Below are 21,667 nucleotides of genomic sequence, written 5' to 3' on the forward strand. Positions count from 1 at the left end.
TTAACTTTATTCACACAAAAGTCAATGGCATTTTTAGCTGTGCACACACCACTCCTGTTTCTATCTCCTTTAGAATACTTAGCACATTCTAGAGTCCCCACACTATGTGAGTTGTGTATACATCTGCCTTTCCCACTAGTAGTCAGGCTTTAAGTCAAGAATAATAAATCCCTTTCTTATTTTTGCAACTCTCACATTACCCAATTCCTACATATGGGCTCAGTAAATCCTACTGAACTCAAATGTTACCTGTCTACCACTGTGTACAGGTTCATCCATATTTGACCAAACCAAACCATCACCACCAACAACAAAAGGTTACTCACCAAGCAGTGGACAACACAGACATTTTTGGGATTCTGCAGTAGCCAGTTATACATATTCCGACACACAGCAAAAAGGTTGTGCAGACTGGGAGCCTGCCTAATGGGCCAACTGCATTCTGAGACCTAAGGGAACACAGCAAAAGGAAATGAATTCCTCCAGCAACTTCCTCTTCATAAGCAGGTTATCACACCAAACAACATCTTCTGGAAGTGATACCACATCCTCTCTTAATATAGGCAGGAACAGGGTCGAAATGCATGAAGAAGAGGGTGTTTAACACAGCAATTTTTTTAATTAAAGAATTCTCTTTCAGTAAAAGTATGAAAACACATTTTACAGCACATTTTAAATTAAACTAGACCATTTCAAGTACATCCTTGGATTTTTTCTATTCTGTGAAGTTATATAGAATTTCATTTCTATTAAGCATAAAATGTTTTGACCTCCCCCTAAATGTTTAATTATAGGGTTAGAAGTCCTGCACCATCTCTAATTTATCCCAGCTCTCGTGATAACATGAAAAGTGCTACAGAGTGAGCCAAAGGCAGGCTTGTGCATGGATCTATCTTTTTTTCTCTTTTAATCAAAGGACACAACTTACAGGGGAAACCCTTGGCATTTTCATTCATTTAACATGCATATTCTTTTCACACATTATGGATTATCAACTAAGTTCTAGGAATATTGCTTGGCTCTGATCCATGCAACAATAATCTAAGACAGGTATTAATATAATCCCCATTTTGCAGATGAGAAAACTGACTCTCAGAGGTTATCCAGAGTCACACTGCTGCTCAGTGCAAGCACTGCAGCCCAGATCTTCTGAATATAAATCATCATGTTACAACAGCACACTGGCTGACATTATCATTTGCCTCAAATACTGTTAAGGCATGATCCCTAGTTGATTACATATTTACTAATTTAGCTAAGAAACAACAATGAGAAGCTTAGAGTTGGACAAACTTCATAACGCCTTTAAGCCTCTCTTTCTTCATAAAATGTGGTGAACAGTACCTCTTACATAACTCACAGGATACTACATGAACATGTACTTCAAGAGCTTAGCTCAGTATCTGACACACCCAGAGTGATAATAAATGTTGGCAGTTATCATTTTATCAGGTAACTGCCAGAGCAAAGCCCTGTAGTCAGGACTGGCCATGTTTGAAAAAATGAAGTCCTTCATGGTGAGAGTGTAGACTGAAGGGCCAGATCATACAGTCTTGTTAAGGAGCTGGGAGAATATTTAAGAAGGAGAATGACTCTCAGATCTACATTTCCAAAAATCTTTCAGGCTCCAGTATGGAGAATAGAAATGGATAACAAGAGCCTAAAGGTAGGGAGACCAGTCAGGAGGTTGGTGAGGAGTGTCAGCAAGGGATGATGGTGGCTAAGGCTAGCTGAGTAGCAGTGGGGTACAAACACACTTGAGGGACTCAGCAGATAGAGAGGTGGTGGGACACCTGGACATAAGACAGGTGATACATGGTGGCAGTGTGTGCATGTGGAGGGGTATACTGAAGAGTGTGTCAGGGGAGAGAGAGGAAAGAGTCAAGCCTGAACTCCAGGTTTCCAGCTTGAATGGCTGGATAGAAGGATACAAGAAGTGCTATTTCCTGAGATACAGAATTCTGGAGAAAGAAGAGGCTTCATACAGATGATGTCAGAATGTGCTCTGCAATCCCAAATGTCTCAATTCCTTCTATTTGACCATGGGAAAGGGAGGCAAGAGGAATTTGTTTGATTAGCCCTTTTCTGGTAACCAGATAATAAATAATCAAAATATGACTGGAAAATTATCTGTGCTCTTGGTAGAGCTGACATCTAAAAGCAAACACATTGAGTTTCTCTCTCTGGGGCTGCCAAGAAAGCCCATTCTTTTTTGTTAATGTGTAACATTTTTCTACAAGATGACTGTGGGGCAAATGGCAGAAGACCTTCCAGGTTACCCACTTGCATATACTTTCGGGAGGGACAAGTATGGTTTATTAAACAAAGTATTTGAAATGTTTGGCATAGCTCCCAAACAGTCCAGGGTGATCTAGTATTGGCCTCTGTCAATTTAAACTTTATGATGGCTTGCCCCTTTTACCCAACATGATTCAGGACTGTTTCTGGTCTAATCTATACCCACATATATATTCCCCATTGATGTGTTTGTTTTCAAGGAATGGAAATGACTTACTGACTAAAAATACAGAATAACTGGGAAGATACATTTTGCTGTCAAAGGAATCATAAAATGTACATTTGTACAAGCTCCTTTCTGTCTGCAATGTATTTTCTTCTCTTGGTAAACTCCAATTCATCTTTTAAAATCCAGGTTCAAGATCTAATAGGCCTTATTGACATTTACTGAATATTTTACCCAACTGCTGCAGAATTTATATTCTTTTCATTAGCACATGGAACATTTTCTAGAATAGACCATAGTCCACAAAATGAGTCTGTACAAATTCAAAAACACAGAAATTGGCCAGGTGCAGTGGCTCACACCTGTAATCTCAACACTTTGGGAGGCCAAGGCAGGCAGATCACGAGGTCAGGAGTTTAAGACCAGCCTGGCCAACACAGTGAAACTCTACTAAAAATACAAAAAATTAGCTGGGCGTGGTGCCAGGTGCCAGTAATCCCAGCTACTCAGGAGGCTGAGGCAGGAGAATCACTTGAACCTGGGAGGTGGAGGTTGCAGTGAACCAAGATCACGCCACTGCACTCTAGCCCAGGCAACAGTGCAAGACTTCATCTCAAAAAAATAAATAAATAAAATAAATAAATAAGATAGAACTCATACCAAGCATCTTCTCTGACCACAATGGAATAAAACTTTACAACTAAATAACAAAAGGAACCTTGGAAAATACATGAACACATGGAAATTAAATAACCAATGAGTCAATGAAGAAATTAGGAAGGAAATTTAAAAATTTCTTGAAACAAATTAAAATGCAAATATACAAAAACATATGGGATACAGCAAAAGAAGTACTAAGAGGAAAGTTTATAGCAATAAACACCTATATCGAAAAAGTAGAAAGACTTCAAATTAACAACCTAACAATACACCTCAAGGAACTAGAAAAGCAAGAACAAACTAAAGCCAAAATTACTAGAAGGAAAGAAATAATAAAGACCAGAGCAAAAATTAAGAAAATTAAAACTAAAAAGAAAAAAAGATCGACAAAATAAAAGGTTGTTTTTTTGAAACAATATACAAAATCAATAAACCTCTAGGTAAGCTAAGAAAAAGAGAGAGAAGACCCAAATAAATAAAACCAGGAATGAAAAAGGAGACCTAACAACTGAGACCTCAGAAATACAAAGACTCATAAGAGACGGCTACTATGAACAATTATATACCAATAAATCAGAAAACTTAGAAGAAATGGATAAATGCCTGGACACATAAAACCTACCAAGATCGAACCATGAAGAAATAGGAAACCTCAACAAACCAGTAACAAGTAATGAGATTGAGGCTGTAATAAAAATTCTCCTATCAAAGAAAGGCCCAGGTCCTCACGGATTCACTGCTGTATTCTACCAAATATTTAAAAAAGAACTAATATTAATCCTACTCAAACTATTTTTTAAAAAATGGAAGAAGAGGAAATACTTTCGAACTGATTCTACAAAGCCAGTATTATCTGATACTAAAACTAGAGAAGGATACAACAAAGAAGGAAAACTGCAGGCCAGTATCACTGAAGAACACAGATACAAAAATCCTCAACCAAATACTTGCAAAACAAATGCAACAACACATTAACTAGATCATTCACCATTATCAATAAAGATTCACTTCATGGCCAGGCGTGGTGGCTCACACCTGTAATCCCAGCACTTCAGGAGGCTGAGGTGGGCGGATCACAAGGTCAGGAGATCGAGACCATCCTGGCTAACACAGTTAAATCCCGTCTCTACTAAAAATACAAAAAAATTAGCCGGGCATGGTGGTGGGCACCCGTAGTCCCAGCTACTCGGGAGGCTGAGGCAGAAGAATGGTGTGAACCCGGGAGGCAGAGCTTGCAGTGAGCCGAGATCACATGACTGCACTCCAGCCTGGGTAACAGAGTGAGACTCCATCTCCAAAAAACAAAAAAAAAGTTTTACTTCAGGGATGGCTCAATATATGCAAATCAGTAAATGTTATATATCACATTAATAGAATCAAGAACAAAAAATACATGATTATTTCAATAGATGCTGAAAAAGTATGTGATAAAATTCAACATCCCTTTATGATAAAAATCCTCATGAGGCCGGGCTCGGCAGCTCACACCTATAATCCCAGCACTTAGGAGGCTGAGACAGGCAGATGACTTGAGGTCATGAGTTTGAGACCAGCCGTGGCCAACATGGTGAAACCCCGTCTCTACCAAAAATACAAAAATTAGCCGAGCATGGTGGCAGGCACCTGTAATCCCAGCTACTTGGGAGGCTGAGGCAGGAGAACTGCTTGAATCCAGGAGGCGGAGATTGCAGTGAGTCAAGATCATGCCACTGCACTCCAGCCTGGGTGACAGCAAAACATCATCTCAAAAAAAAAAAAAAAAAAAAAAACTTCATGAAAATAGATATAGAAGGAACATACCTCAAAATAATAATGGCCATCTATGACAAATCCATGGCTAACATCGTACTGAATGGAGGAAAATTGAAGGCCTTTCCTCTAAAGAATGGAACACAACAACGATACCCACTTTCGCCACTATTATTCAACATAATACTGGAAGCCCTGGCCAGAGCAATTAGGCAAAAAAAGAAATAAAGGACATCTAAATTGGAAAGGAAGAAGTCAAATTACCCTTGTTCGAATTCAACATGATCTTATGGCTAGAAAAACCTAAACACTCCACCAAAAAAACTGTTAAAACTGACAAACGAATTCAGTAAAGTTGCAGAATACATAACCAACATGCATAAATCAACAGCATTCATATGTACTAACAGCCAACAATCTGAAAAAGAAATCAAGAAACCAATGCCATTTCCAATAGCTACAAAAAATATAAAATACCTGGGAATCAATCTAACCAAAGAAGTGAAAGATCTACACAAGAAGAACTATAAAACTGATGAAAAAAATAGAAGAGGACACAAAAAAAGGAAAGGTATTCCATGCTCATGGATTAGAAGAAATAATATTGTTAAAATGGCAATACTACCCAAAGCAATGTACAGATTCAATGCAATGTACAGATTCAATGCAATCTCTATCAAAATACCAATGACATTCTTCACAGAAATAAAAAAAAAACCCTAAAATGTATGTGGAACCACAAAAGACTCCAAATAGCCAAAGCCACCCTGAGCAAAAAGAACAAAGTTAGAGGCATCACATTATCTGACTTCAAAGTTTATTATAAAGCTACCGTAACCAAAACAGCATGGTACTGGCATAAAAACAGGCACATGGACTAATGGAACAAAATAGAGAACCCAGGTGTAAGTCCACGCATTTACCACCAATTCATCTTTGACAAAGATGCCAAGAACTTACAGTGGGAGAGGACAGTCTTTTCCATAGATGGTGCTGGGAAAAGTGGGTAACTATATGCGGAAAAATGAAAATAGACCTATATCTCTCACTATATACAAAAATCAAATCAAAATGGATTAAAAACGAATCCAAAACCCGAAAACATAAAACAACTAGAAGAAAACATTAGAGAAATGTTCCAGGACATTGAGCTGGACAAAAATTTCTTGTGGAAGACCTCAAAAGCACACACAACCAAAGCAAAAATACACAATTGGCACTATATGAAGCTAAAAAGCTTCTGCAAAGCAAAGAAAACGATCAACGAAGTGAAGAGACAACCCACTGAATGGCAGGAAATACTTGTGAACTATTCATTTGACAAGAAATTAATAACCAGAATATATAAGGAGGTCAAACAACTCAATAGTAAAAAAACAAATTAAAAACTGGGCAATAGAGTTGAACAGAAATAACAGATCTTCAAAAGAAGACATAGAAATGGCATACAGTTATATGAAAAAATGTCCAACATCACTAATCAGAGAAATGCAAATCAAAATCACAATATAGTGCCATCTCACTTCAGTTAAAATAGTTTGTATCAAAAAGGCAGGTAATACCAGATGCTGGTGAAAATGTGAGAAAAGGGAACTCTTACACACTGTTGGTGGGAATGTAAATTAGTACAATCACTATGGAGAACAGTATGAAGGTTCCATATGACCCAGCAATTCCACAACTGGGTATATATCCAAAAGAAAGGAAATCAATATATCGAATATAAAGCTGCACTCCCATGTTTATTGCAGCACTATTCACAATAGCCAAAATATGGAATCAACCTAAGTGCCTACCAATGGATGAATGAATAAATAAAATGTGGTATACATACACAATGAAATATCATTCACATAAAAAAGAATGAAATCCTGTCATTTGCAGCAACATGGATGGAACTGGAGGCCATTATAAGTGAAATAACCCAAGCACAGAAAGAGAAATATTGCATGTTTTTTACTCATATGCAGAAACTAAAAATGTGGAGCTCATGAAGATAAAGAGTAGATTAGTAGTTACCAGAGGCCAGGAAGAGGAGTGGGAGGGGGTTTGAAGGAGGAAAAAATAATATAAATGTAATTAAACTGTACACTTAAAATGGTAAAAATGGTACATTATATATGCATATTTTAACTCAAATGTTAAAAAAAGAAAAAAAAGTTCAAGTGTTCTATTGGCTCTAACTGTTTATCTAATACTCACAGACAGAAATGCTTAGTCATCTTTATACTCATGCCCCTGTTTATTTTCATCTATTACAGCTTTTTTCAGTAGAGCAACATGGTTAAATCCACAGGCTGGATTTTCACTCTGGGTTTACCATTTACTACTTGATTAACCTTAGGCAATTTACTAACCTCTCCAGGCCTGAATTATCTAGTGTGTAAAGTATAAACGAGCATTATAGGATTGTTGTCAGAATTAAGTAGCACAACATAAACACAGTAAATGCTAGCTTGTGGTCAAGCTGTACTGAATAAACTGCTTATACCTGTCTCCCCTTCTAGACACCGAGCTCTATGAGAAGAGAGACCATAACTTACTCATTTTTGTAACCCCAGTGTCCACTGTGCATGTGTTGCTCATGTGGTAGGTATTCAGCAGGTATTTGCTGAGTGAATGAATGAGTGAAAGAATAAAGGAATGAACCCCATTTGGCAATCTATTTCTATAATAAGATTTGTCCACATGTACCATATCTTGAGGAGGGAACAGGTGAACCAATTTTATTGGGTTTTTTTTAGACTGTAACAAAATGAAAGTATAGAAAATTTATTTCCCCAGCAATATTTTTGAAGGTTTTAAAAACTAGCTATCTCACACACACACACACACACACACACACACACACACACACACACACACCAAATGTCAATATTGGTAATGAGTCTCAGCTAAAAGTTGGCTAAATTATTCTTAGCACAAAAGGCTAATAGCTCCAGAATCATTAACTCAATCAAGTAAATAATATTAATTTAAAGTACTCCATAATTATATATTTACTTGATATATAATTATACACCATTAAGCAAACATACAATTAGAATTTTTTAAAAGCGTGTGCTCTGTCTAAAAGGGGAAAACATTAAGGCATAAACAAAACCAACAAAATAAAAAAGGAATTCAATCATTGCAAGCTATTTTTGTAGCTCTCTGGGGTTCACAGCTTCATGCAGTAACTGACACTTCTCAATGCTGTCTCCAGTTTTCCTGAACACCTTGAACACCTCCTGGGCTTGCTTAGCATCAGAGGACACCATACAGATTACACGGCTGCTATGATACCACCCAGTGGGAAAAAGAGGCCAAATCATCGCTAGGGCTGGATGCCATTCAATTTTCATCTCTCCATCATCCCTTGCCCAAGATAGGATGGGCAGAAGCAGCCATTCACTAAGCATAGGAATGAAAGCTTCTACAGAGGGTATGACTTAATTGCCATATCTAGTGTTTTATGAATCACGCACCATTTTTGGAGGATGGGGATAATTCAGTCAATCATTGTACCATTTTATGATTACCAATGTTAATCATAGCTACTACTTACTTAATGATGACTCTAAGCAAGACACTGCTATCAAATTTATTCCTTACAACAAACCTACAAAAAAAATTTTAAGAGTGCTTGTGAGATAGGCACTCTCTTATTGGCATATCCATTTTACACAGGAGAAAAACGAGTCCAAGGAGAGGTAAAAGTGACTTGCCCAGGAAGAAGAACAGCTGAGATGTGAACCTAGGGTAATTTTTAAAGTCTAAAGTTTGTATACACTATATGGCTTCATCTCAGTTTAAAAAATAAAATTTGTGCACTCTCCATTATACTACATTGTCTGATGACTGATAACAATAACTCCATCTTGCATTTGTAGAGTGGTTACAGCTTCAAGTGATGGCTGTATTTTACCAGGGTTAAGACACTCAATTCATGGAAGGCTTCATAACTAGAATGTGGGAGTCTCTGGTCCTCTGGCCCCCAGGCCAGGGATTGCTTTTTTCACTCCAGTTATTTCCTGTCCTGACACTGAGGCATGGTGGCAAAGTGAGAGATGAAGTATGAGCTATAAACTTGCCCCACTCCAGCCAATCTCCCACCAACTTCCCACCAATGCAGAAACAACTGGGAGCTATAGCAACCTCTCTGGTGTGCTCAGGAAGAAAAAGGGGTAAAAACATTGACCTTCAATCATGAGTCCTTTAAGACAGCCAAGTTGATAATACATTTTCCAAAAATCAAATTGCTCCCAAAGGGAAAGAAATCCTAGAAGATTATGTCCTCTAGAAATAGTTAAGAGGGTAGAGTCTAAAAGAACCAGCTGGGCTGCAGATTTCTTTGCTCCTAGAAGGACTCTGTCACCATACTGTCCTTCCTGGGTGAACAGTGGAAGGAGGAGAGACAAAGTGGCCCTAGAATAGCATTAATCAGAACTTAAGAACTTTGGAGTCAGGTTAGACTTGGTGTCCATTCATCCAGCTTTCCATTTATTGCCAACAGTAATGCCAAGAAATGTGTAAAGGTTCCTGATATTCTGGGGCACAGCTATAAACCTTCTATGCAGAAACCAAATCAGTGTATACACGCATACACACACATATGCATGGAGTGGATGGGAACAGTGTTTATGTTGGGGATGATGAGAAAGGTTTAAGTATAAATAGTGGTGTTGGTTATACAACATTGGGAATATAATTAATGCCACTGAAATTGTATGCTACAAATGGTTACAATAAGTTTATATTATGTATATTTTACCACAATAATTTTTTAAAGGAGTGGAAACAGATGGTTAAGCTCTCTGAAGCCTACCAATAGATCTACATACACAGAGGAGTCATTATGAACATCTGGTTTAACTGATGCATCTTGTTGGTCTCCAGGACTTCATTGTCAGCATCAGTACTCTTATTTCCTCAAGGTGGATATTGGCTATAAAGAGTCAAAAAAATTGAAAAAAATAAAAACATCTGAGGTTCAACACATCCTTCGCAGTCCTTGAATAGGTATTCTAGTACTTCGCTTTTGAATGCTGGGCTATGTGCTATGCATTGTTTTGAGTTGTAGCCTCTGCTAAACTGAGACTAAACAAAGTCCTATTTTAACATTCTGTGACATATGCAAATACGTAATGGAAAAATGAGGAAAACAGTATTGATTATTTCATACAATTCCTGTCAACCAATGTGGCTTCTAAGAAAAAAAGTGAATCAAAATACAGAATGACAACCTTCAGCAAAGTAAAATCTTCCTGGAAACAGCCTGTCTTTGCCAACATCACTACTTACATCCTCAAATGCAGGTTTGAACATATACAAACAATCACAGAATCATCATGTAAAATGACTGAATTCAGGTTTCAAGGCACAGAGGTATATGATGTGGGCAGATCCAGACTCCCAAGAGTTTATAAATAAAAAATTCCCATGACTTTATACACCCTTATGAATCTATAAATAAAACCAGTTCCAATGTTTAGTATTTATGGTAGACTCTACCGTCAACATTTATGAAAATAAGGTTTAATTTCAGACGTAGCACTCCACAGAACTGGAAGGAGTAAGAAATGCTTCTAGTCCTCATGAACTGAAAGGTAAAAACAAAGAAAACTTTTCTAAGTCATGCAACAATGAGATGCAAATCCATTCACAGTGTTAGTGCTGGGGAAAGAAAGCTCTAGGAGTTTGAAAAGAGATGTAGGCAAATCAAAAGCAATGGTAAGATGGAAATACTATGGCTTTGGGACTGCCTCCCTGAGATGCAACTAAGGGTAAAGGAGACAGGTCAGAGGATGCACTTGCATTCTGCCAAATTCTAGGACTATCTAGGAAGAGCTAAAGATGTAGGGCAATCCTGTGTTTTAGGAGAAAGAATTGGAAAAGCCTGGTGGCATGTGGAAATCTTCTCCTTAGCAAAATTAGGCAAATAAAGAAGAAGATGGGCTGGGGGTGGTGGCTCACACCTATAATCCCAGCACTTTGGGAGGCTGAGGCAGGTGGATCACTTAAGGCCAGGAGTTCAAGACCAGCCTGGCCAACATGGCAAAATCATCTCTACTAAATATACAAAAATTAGCTGGGCATAGTGGCACACATCTGTAATCTCAGCTACTTGAGTGACTGAGGTACAAGAATCAGAACCCAGGAGGCGAAGGCTGCAGTGAGCTAAGATCATGCCACTGTACTCTAGCCTGGGCAACTGAGTGAGGCACTTTTGGAAGGAAACAGAAGGGAAGGGGAGGGGAGGGACGGGGAGAGGAGGGGAGGGGAGGGCAGGGGAGGGGGAAGAAGAAGAAGGAGAAGAAGAAGAAGGAGGAGGAGGAGGAGGAGAAGAAGAAGAAGGAGGAGGAGGAGGAGGAAGGGGAGGGGGAGGGGGAGGGGGAGGGGAGGGAAGGAGGGAGGGAGGGAGGAAGGAAGGAAGGAGGAAGGGAGAAGAAGGAGGAAGAGGAGGAGGAGGGGGAGGAGGAGGAGGAGGGGAGGGGAGGGAGGGAGGAAGGAAGGAAGGAAGGAAGGAAGGAAGGAAGGAAGGAAGGAAGGAAGGAGGAAGAGAGAAGAAGGAGGAGGAGGAGGAGAAGCAGAAACAAGCAGCAGAAGCAGAAGAGGAGGAGGAGGAAGAAGAAGAAGAGGAAGAAGAAGAAGAAGAAGAAGAAGAGGAAGAAGAAGAAGAAGAAGAAGAAGAAGAAGAAGAAGAAGAAGAAGAAGAAGAAGAAGAAGAAGAAGAAGAAGAAGAAGAAAAAGAAGAAGAAGAAGAAGAAGAAGAAGAAAGGAAGGAAGGAAGGAAGGAAGGAAGGAAGGAAGGAAGGAAGGAAGGAAGGAAGGAAGGAAGGAGACGAAGGGTGTGTGACATGGGTAGCTTTTAAGGGAGAAGGAGTAGCTCAGGTAAGAAGATTGCGTGTGTCTGTGTGCACATGAGCACATGCATATCCCTAGTTGGAGCATATGGTTTTTGGGCAATGAAGAGTGGTAAAAGATGAAGCTAGAGAAACAGACAGAGGCTAGATCATCAAGAGACTCACAAGATATTTTACAATTTGTATAGGCAAGAAATGACCCCACTCCTCTGACCTATATAAGCCTTTCTCCTGCTCTAAGGTCTAGCTGTCACTGGTGTCTCCCTTTACTAATCTCCCTTGGCAGGTATTGTAAATATTATTTGTACTTATCTTTAGAACGTCCTGGGTTTTCTCGCCAACTAGGCTTAGATGTCTTGAGAACACAAACCAAATATTTATTTTATATCTATAGTGTTTAACAATTCTTTCCACATTCATGCTTTTTAAAAACACTGATTATCTATGATAGGAACTGTTCTAGGTATCCAAAAAAAAAAACAAAAAAAATGCTCCTTCATCTTCCAGGGCAAGTAAGAGCAGCCCAGGGTAGGTGTTCAATATGTAATCTCTGATTTCTTTGGTAAACCCTTAAGTCCAGTCACAAAATCTTTAGTTACACTGATAGATGCCTTTCATTAAAAACATCTTTATAGAGATTGCCTTTTATAAATATTATACAAAGAGACATCTTTATATGTATAAATGCTTCCATAATGATATCTTTATTTACTTTCAGAGGGAAAATGCTCCAGATTATCACAGATCTTTCAAGGTCAAATAAAATTTCTATGAAGTATTGTGTAGGATGTTCCACAGTCCTTAAATTATGAAAATAATGGCACTGACTTAGCCTCCAATCGAGAAAAATAATTCAAAAGATTTGCCTTACATTAAGAACAAAACATCTATCCACATTTTTGTTTGATGTTAATTCACTTGCTCTGAATTAGCTAATAGATGGAATAAGAGTTGGAAGGTTATTTTATTACAGAAGATTTTAAAGAGATGCATTTAAAATCTTCATTATAGAATGGCAATTTAGATCAAACCACTTCAGAACGGCGTTATCAGTGCTTTATCAAAGAGTGGTCCCTGCAGCAACATCAGGAGCAGCCCCCAGGAAGCTGTTAGAAATGCAGATTCTTATGCCTCCCTTGTCCTTCTGAATCAGAAGTCTGGGTTTAACAAGCCCTCCAAGTGATTCTGATGCACACCAAAATTTGAGACTGTTCTCAGAATACGCTGAAAAAAGAGGTCCTTAAAACTCTCCCATATCTTATTGAATATTAGGGCAGGAAGGAGCCTTACAAAGCATGTACACCAATTTTCTTGTGTATTTTACAGATCTGGAAACTGAGGCCCAGAGATTACCAATGGTAACTGGAATTTGGAACGAAGTGTGTTCCAGCATCAAAGCTAAGATCCTAGATACACAGCATTGTCAACCAGCTATCATTTTACACATTTGACATCAAGTTTCACTTTTAAAGGATCCATGCATAGAAAGTCCATTCTATTTGTTAATAGACCCAAATGAAGTTGCAGAACCAATCATATCTAGAGGCTAAGTCAAAAATATTTAGAGATGTTCTTGAGAGGGGAAAAAAATGCCTTTTTTTAGTGAGTAAGTCAGAATTCAGTGGCCAGAAATACCAGGCTCGATATCAGATTCAAACCTAAGCCAACTCTCAGTTCCTTAACCAGGCTGAAACTAGGAATATTTCTCTCCCTAGTTCAAAAAACTTCTTAAAATATATTAATGGAAAGACATTCTGTCAGTACTGGTCTATTCACACTGCCTCATCTTGATACCAAGTAGCAATAAAGAAGGGTCAAAGGCATAATTAGTGTAACAGCATGAAGGCAGCCAACTGCCCTAGGAGCAGTTCAATCTCCAACTTAAGCCTCATGAACAATGTGCCATGGAACAACCAGGCACCAACAGACTTGAGACCCCAACTTCGATGGTATTTCATTGACAAATACACTTTCCTGTAAGTATCCTCACCCAAGGAAAATCTTAGGATACCTCACAGCAGCCTAATAAATATTTTGTGGACAGAAGTGTCCGGAGTGTATAGTTTTTCCAGCTTCAGATGCCTAAGGGCATATGCTTTAAGGGTATCTCTGAGGAGGAAAAGCACCATCACATCTTCAACAGTACGATCTCAGGGCTAAAAATCCTTACCCGGCTGTGAAACTTGGCAGTTCGATAAGACTTAGGTGACAGATTGTATACTGTGTAGTGGTCAAGATGTCTGGAATCCAAAAAGCTTCGAATGTCATCAACCTGATTCCTGAATCCTATGTCAACATTGTCCAGAGGAAAGGACATCACTAGGAGAGAGATCACACAGAAAGAAAACAGGTTAAATGTTTAGGTCTGCTATAACGATGGGCAGCAACTGGAAGCTGAGCCAAAGCACTGTTAATAAACATGAGAAACTTACCAATAATTCTGGAGGTAACATAAGTGAAGTCTAAATCTCCCTTTGTGTAGCTAAAAGCAAGACAAACATGGGCACTCATTAAAATGATCCAAATATGCCAAGATCTCTCTCTCTCAATCACTTGTGCATATGAACTGGGACACTGCTGTCCAGGGGGCATGTTTTGACTCCCCTCCAGCCCTTCTCTCTAACAAAGAAGAATCACTGACAAAAGAAAGCCCGTGACCTCCGGGGTATAAATATGCCACTCCAACTGGTGCATTCTAATGCCCTTGTAGGTGCCACTTCATGATCTGAATCAATCTCAGAATAGAAAACTCTGCTTATTTATCAACACCAATTGTTCTAGCTTCTTTGCCTACCTGGAAATATCTTCCATAATTGTAAGTGGCTAAGGGGTAGGGGAAGAAGTGGTTGAGAAAAAATAAATGACACCCTTTTTCTGCCTACCAGGCCCTGGTTGAGAATCAGAGGTAAGAATAGTTTTATCTTTGAACAAAGATTAAAATTTTGATTAATACATTGGACTTGACATTTGAATTTCTGATTTAGAACTGCATATTGTAACTTGAAGTGACCCTAGAATTTTCTAATACTAAATAATAAAAAATAACTCCTATGACCTGCTTATAGAATTTTCATACAGTGGAAGAGTGGAAAACTTCTCTCACTGAATAAATGTTAAAGGGCTAGTAGGAAACAAAAACAAAGTTCTGATTTGATTACAATCCATAGGTAATGCTTATTCAGATTGCATGTATATTTTAATCTCATTTAATCTCTAAACAACTCAAAGACACAAATCCTGTCAGGGTATTAAAAAAAGCTCAAAAAAAGCTCTGAGAGGTTAATTAACTTGCCTGAGGGCTCTTAGTTAACAAGGGCAGATATTGCATTAGAACCCAAGATGTTTGATTCTATAAACAGGGAGGGCAACCATTATACTCTAATGTGGCAATGAACTGAGTCCTCCCAGCCCGTGCTTATAGCTTCTAAAGGACTTAACTTTGTCTTCAATGACATTTCTCAGTTGATCAGATCCCATAAAATTATATCCCAAAATTGACACTCTTTGAGCCAGACAAGCAGCCAGCAGGTAACCAGATCCTTTGAGAGCATGGGGATCCACTAAATTAACCGGGAAGAATGTGCGTACCTGGTCACAGATTGTATCACTCTAGAAGATGTGTCTTTGAGGGTGTCTTTCAAGTTGTCCTTTAGGTTACTAAAGAGCCTCCCTGCACCTCCTTTTACCATGTCAAAAAGACCTCCCCCATAGCTGGGCTCCATGTCTGGAGATGAGGCACCTGCCAAAAAAAAAACAAACAAAAATCGTGATGGCAGAGAATCCACAGAAAACCAACCCCTCTTCATTCTTAAAACATACACAGACTGTCTTTAAGAATCTGGGACAGATATTCCTGGAAATTGTGTCCCACTCTCAGAACTTATAGACTCTGAGTTATGGCATTGCTACTGGTCCTCAGGGGAGACCCAGGTCAGTCCCTCAATGAGTCCCAGGAACAGAAATCTCCAGTATTGCCACCACTAGCCATGTGTGACAATTGAGTGCCTGAAATATGGCTAGTCTCAACTGAAATGTGCAGTAAATATAAAACACACAACACATTTCAAAGACTTGGTGCAAAAAAAAAAAGAATGTAAAGTATCTCAATATTTTTATACTGATTACATGTTGAAATAATAATTTAAATATATTGAATTAAAGAAATTATACCTTTAAAATCAATCTCACTGGCTCCTTTTTACCTGCTTAGTGTAGATACTGGAAATTTTTAAACTACATACGTGGCCTTTATTGTACTACATTTGGACAGTGCTGCTCCAGAGAGACTGCTGAGGAAGAGCAGTCGTCAACTTCAGTGAGTCCAGGGCACTCCTCGGCCCTTTGATGAAGCTGACTATATTAGAAGCCCCATTCCATGGCTGTCCCTTAAAGCACTGTTTCACTTCTATCATGAAAAACACCTTCTGAAGGGGCTTTAGTACAGCTTTTAGGCCTTAGGATGCATGGTGGCCATTAGTGCTATCTGTCAAATATTTCAGGTTCTCTTCTCTTATAGCTTCTTAAAATTGTGCTTTTTGGCCCCTTGTGCTTAGCTCCAGTCCGGGGTTTCTCAGTCTCAGCACTATTGACATTTTAGGCTAAATACTTCTTTGTTGTGTGTGTTTTGAGGGGGCTGTCCCTGTGCACTGCAAGGTGTTGAGTGGCATTCCTGGCCTCTATTCACTAGATGCCAGTAGCACCTGCCCCAACCCCCACTCCACCTCTGAGTTGTGACAATACAAAATGTCTCCAGAGATTGGCAAATATCCCCTAGTGGGGGCAAAATTACCCCTGGTTGAAAACCACTGCTCCAGCCTACGTGTGTGAGGGGAAGTGCTGTGTATCACAGTGTATGCTGTGCATCACTTCCAGGGTACCTTTAACTGTTAATGTGATATCCTCCGTAGATTTCTCTCTCTCTCTCTCTCTCTCTCTCTCTCTCTGTATCTCTCTCCCTTTGCCATAGCAACCAGCAAGGTTGGAGACTGTGGCTGCTCTGTCCAGGACTTCTGGGTCCCAGAGAAAGGAGCTATGTGGCAGATGACCTTTGGTGACCCAGGTGACCTTTGATGAATATTTGGCATGAGTAAGTAATATGGTTTGGTTCTGTGTCACCACTTAAATCTCATCTCAAGTTGTAATCTCCACGTGTCAGGGGAGGGACCTGGTGGGAAGTGATTGGATCATGGAGGTGGATTTTCCCCATGCTGTTCTCATGACAGTGAGAGATCTGATGGTTTTAAAATGTGGCACTTACGCTCTTGCTCTCTTTCTCTCTCCTGCCATCATGTAAGCTGTGACTTGCTTCCCCTTCACCTTCTGCATTGGTTGTAAGTTTCCTGAGGCCTCTACAGCCATGTGGAACTGTGAATCAATTAAACTTCTTTTCTTTATAAATTACTGAGTCTCAGGTAGTTCTTTAAAGCAGCGTGAAAACAGACTAATACATAATGCTAAATGACGAGTTAATGGGTGCAGCAAACCAACACGGCACATGGATACATATGTAACAAACCTGCACATTGTGCACATGTACCCTAAAACCTAAAGTATAATAATAAAAATAATAATAAAAATAAAAAATAAAAAAAAGAAAACAGACTAATACAGTAAGAAATACCCGTTTGTTAATAGAAGCCACCGATCTTTTGGAAATGTTCATAACCAAAGCACAACCTAACCTATGCAGGCTGATACAGGAAGGAAGCAGGAATCTGTGTAGAGGAGGTGGTTAATGTGAACAGTGGCCAGGTAGGGCTTTAAGGCCTAGCAGTCAAGAGCGTGAGTCATTCTCACCTGGGTTCCCGCCCAGCTTTGCTACCCCTAGCTGTGTGACCCTGGAAGTCAGTCTTTCTAAGTCTCTTTCTTCCCATCTGTAAAATAGGGATAAAAATTGTGCCTACTCCATAGGGAAAGATTAAATAAATGCATATAAAGCTGTTGGCATAGTACCTAATAAATTTAGGAGTCAAGGGAATGTAGCTAAACTCTATTATGCCGCATCCTGAAATTCCTGTATTGATGGTATTTTTAATCTTTGTTCACTTTCCAACTATATGATGACAAAAGACAAGAATGGCATCTATTCTTTTTCAAAAATTGCAATATATAAGATTTTCAAAATAAAGAATAATAAAAATATTCATGTAATGGCACTATAATTGCTAACTTATATATAACACTTACTATCTGGTAGGTATTTTTCTAAGCATTTTATCTATATTCACTCATTTAATCCTCATAGCATCCCAATGAAATAGATAATATTATTATTCCTATGTTATAGATCAGAAAACTGAGGCACAGACGTTAAGAAACTTGTCTAAGGGCATACAAGCTAGTGAATATTTATTTACTAGCAGAGTTGAGATTGAGCCCCAGGCAACCCTTCCAATCACATCCCACTTTCTTCTCCTAATATCAGCCTGAATTTTACATTTATCATTCCAATTAATTTCTTCAAACTTGTATTACATATGTTTGTATCCACAAAAAAAAGTATTAATATTATTTTCCAAGATTTCAAGCTGTACATAAATGGTTTTCTATTTGCATAATTTCGCAACTTTATTTTTTTCACTTACTTTTGTTTAAAATTCATCTATGCTGGTACCAAATGCAGCTTTAGCTCAATTAATGTGTGTATCAATTACCCCACTGATGGACACGTAGTCTATTTGTTGTAATAAGCAACACAGTGAGGAACACATGACTTTGATAACATATATAAGACTCTCTCTAGATTATACCTACAAGCAGAATTTGCCAGTAAATAAGGTATGTACATCTTCATATATCTAGATATTGACAAATCATTCTCCAAAGCAGTCACAGCAGTTTAAATTCCCATAACTAGTACATATGTGTTCCTTCACTCTATATTCTCCTTAACACTTAGTATTGTCAGACATTTACATTTTTACCACTTTGTCAAGTATAAATAAGTATCTCACTTTGGTCCTATTTTGGTAATTTCCCTGATTACTAGTGAGGTAAAGTATCTTTTACTGTGCTTACTGGTCAGGTGGCTGTTCTTTCAATCATATTTCAGGTACCAGTACACTCCTACATGCCATTTAGATGTTCATACATATATCTATAAATACATGTTGACTGTCATGTTCTTCCATCCTGATCTTAAGAGCTATTGATACCTAACAGATGTCTAAGTCACCATTAGACATCTATTAGAAAATGAGGCTCTGTTAGAAATTGCAAAGAACATTGAATACTGGTAAACAAACAATGAATGGACATATGGACAAACATTAATCATCTCTACCACTAACTGAACTCTCCAATGCAACAGGAACTGTGCTCAGACCTTTATGATAGTACAGTTTCATATAGTGGGAGAGTGGAAGTGGTTATTATCCCCAGTTTACAGATGAAGCAATGGAAGCTCAAAGGAAAGTAACTCACCAAAGAGTCCACTTAATAAGTGGAAGAGTCAGCGATTCAAACCCAGATCTGTGCAATTCCAAAGCCTTGCTAATCTACCATTTCACACTATTCTACATCTCCACTCAGCTCAGGATTCCAACAACTATAATCAAGATGAGCCTTACCTGCCTATATACAACTTCCTCTCTCCTATTCCCTGCTCTCCTCCACCTCCCACCCACACACCTTTCATCTGGCTGCTCTCAGCGGCAGATGTCCCCACAATAAGCACCCTCATAAATCACTGCATGCCAGGCAAACCAAGTCAATCTCATTACGCAGGCAGCCGAGCCTCTGTCGCCCCCACTGCTTCACAGCCCTGAATAAAAGGCCAGGAACAGGTCTAATGGGCAGCTCCACAGACTACGGCTAGTGTTACAAATCTGAGAATGCTCTCGTGTCCTGTTTCATATGAAATAGAGCACATTATTTCCCTGTAAACACACCCCACCATGTAAAAATCCGTATCGTGTTTTTGTTTTAAATATAGTGAGGATAGAGCAGCATAAAATGTTTATAATTCTCCCATTTCCATCCCTGTAACATTTCCATGTGTTCAGCCTGAACACCCCTTTGATATATAACTGTTTAAGAGATGACACAAAGTTGATTGGATGTCTCTTCAACTCTCAATTTTATGCTGGAATAGAACTACAAGGCACCAGCCTATTAAAAGATATAAATATCCTTGATGATCTAAAAATCAGACTCTCACCATCCCTCAGGCTGCATGCTCTGCTCATTAGAGCTTTGGAATGCTGCAGAAATCAGAACAACTTGCCAGAGTCCGTCTGTAACCTTCATATATTCAAATTATACGTTGAACTGGCCAGGACACACAAAAAAGAAGAGGGGCATTATTTGACGGTGCTCTACTGGTTCTTTTCGGTAGATATTCTGGCTTTCCCTGATGAGCCACATAAGTGCCAAAAGTGCAGATTCTGCAAATATTTTAGCCTCAGCTAGTTAAGAGAAAGGGCAGAGAGGTTTCAAAATATGGCACAACGAAGAAGAAAATGGTGCAATGAGAAAGAAATGCAGAAGATAAACAATGACCACGGTAGATCAAGGGGTAACAAACTGGATCCCATGGGCCAGATCCAGTCCACGGCCTGTTTTTGTACAGTCTGTGAAATAACAATGGCTTTTACATTTTTAAATGATTGAAAAAAGTAGAAAGAGGAATGATGTTTCATAACATGAAACTGATATGAGGGTCAAATTTCAATGTCCAGAAGTAAAGTACCCTTATGTGTTTACATCTTGCCTATGGTTGCTTTCATGCTACAATGCAGAGTTGAATAGTTGTGACACAGATCTTACGGTCCACAAAGTCTAAAGCATTTACTCTCTGGCCCTTTACAGAAAAAGTTTTCCAACCCTTGCATCAGATGGTTAACACTACTTGCGTTCTTAGGAATGCAGAGCTTGCTACCTCCAACACCTTTCTAAATACTTTGGCTAAAATGGCACCCAGTGGAAAGAACACTCTGTGCTTACTAAGGGTCCTCAGGGATTTGAGGGTGTAAGAGAGTGGAGGTGAGGACATCAGAGTTGAGAGAGCATGTGAGTGCCATGCAAAGAGAAAGGTCCAGGACTGCCTCTAAGGCTCCAAGTAGATTCTTGTTTCAATGATGTCTGTGGTGTGAAAATCTGAGCCCACCAAAGACAAACATTAGAGAATTGCACTTTTACCTCTGAGTCACTTTAAGGGTGTAAGAAATAAGTTTTCCTTGGGATTCCTAATGTTTGGGAAACTAGAAGCAGTATCCTATTCCTTCCAAGTTGTAGGAACCTGACCAGTTCTTGCTGTCAAGAGTGACACAAAATTTGTGTTTCCTGGGAGAGAATTTCTGTCTCCCACTAGATTGCTAGTTGGCTGTTTGATCATTTATTTGTATCGAGCTTCATTCCAAAAGAGATTTGAGATGATTCAGTAGTCATTTAGAAATTGTATGAAGAAGATAAACACAAATGCTAGGGCTAGTCTTAACTGCCTTAATGCAACTGAAAATATAAAAAAGTAAGTGTGGCTGCTTTTCATAAACATTTTATTGATTTCTTAGCCATGGACAAAACACTGTGAGAAGTGGTATAGTAGGAGAAGGAGTGTCCATAATGCATAGTGATCATCCCCTCATATGCCTATTCAGTATATGCCTGTGGCATCCTGGGCTGTGGATAATTCCATCTGGTCTCCTAAGAAGAAACGCTCCCCCATAAAATACTGTCATCAAAAGAAGGATGGTATGCAAACACTTACCAAAAAGAGACGTTCATCAAGATAGTGTTCACCATGGCAAGGGGCTATAAGTGATGTATTTTTTTCAATAGTAAGGGAATTGGTTAAATATCTCTAATAACACCATATGGTTAGCTACTAAAATCATTTTGCAGAAAAGTACAGATGGGCATGGCAAAGGCTAAATGAAAAATAAGCAGGCTACAACACATAATCCACTGTATAATCTTACTTTTGTAAAAGAAAACGATCTCAGTTTAGAGA

At 38.9% G+C, this 21,667-nt stretch overlaps 1 protein-coding gene across 5 annotated transcripts in view; it reads right to left on the minus strand.

Annotated features, from left to right (window-relative positions):
- DNAJC6 (DnaJ heat shock protein family (Hsp40) member C6) overlaps positions 1-21,667 on the minus strand; it is a 168,050-nt gene that overhangs the window by 41,995 nt on the left and 104,388 nt on the right. For all 5 annotated transcript variants that reach the window (XM_032137541.2, XM_032137544.2, XM_058430343.1 and 2 more), the window contains 4 exons: positions 15,307-15,457; positions 14,151-14,200; positions 13,889-14,037; positions 327-449 (listed from right to left, as the gene is read on the minus strand). In XM_032137541.2, the coding sequence (XP_031993432.1) occupies positions 327-449; positions 13,889-14,037; positions 14,151-14,200; positions 15,307-15,457 (473 nt within the window). The remainder of the gene's footprint in view (positions 1-326; positions 450-13,888; positions 14,038-14,150; positions 14,201-15,306; positions 15,458-21,667) is intronic.

The sequence above is a fragment of the Hylobates moloch genome, unplaced genomic scaffold, assembly GCF_009828535.3.
Source record: "Hylobates moloch isolate HMO894 unplaced genomic scaffold, HMol_V3 SCAFFOLD_18, whole genome shotgun sequence".
NCBI lineage: Eukaryota > Metazoa > Chordata > Mammalia > Primates > Hylobatidae > Hylobates > Hylobates moloch.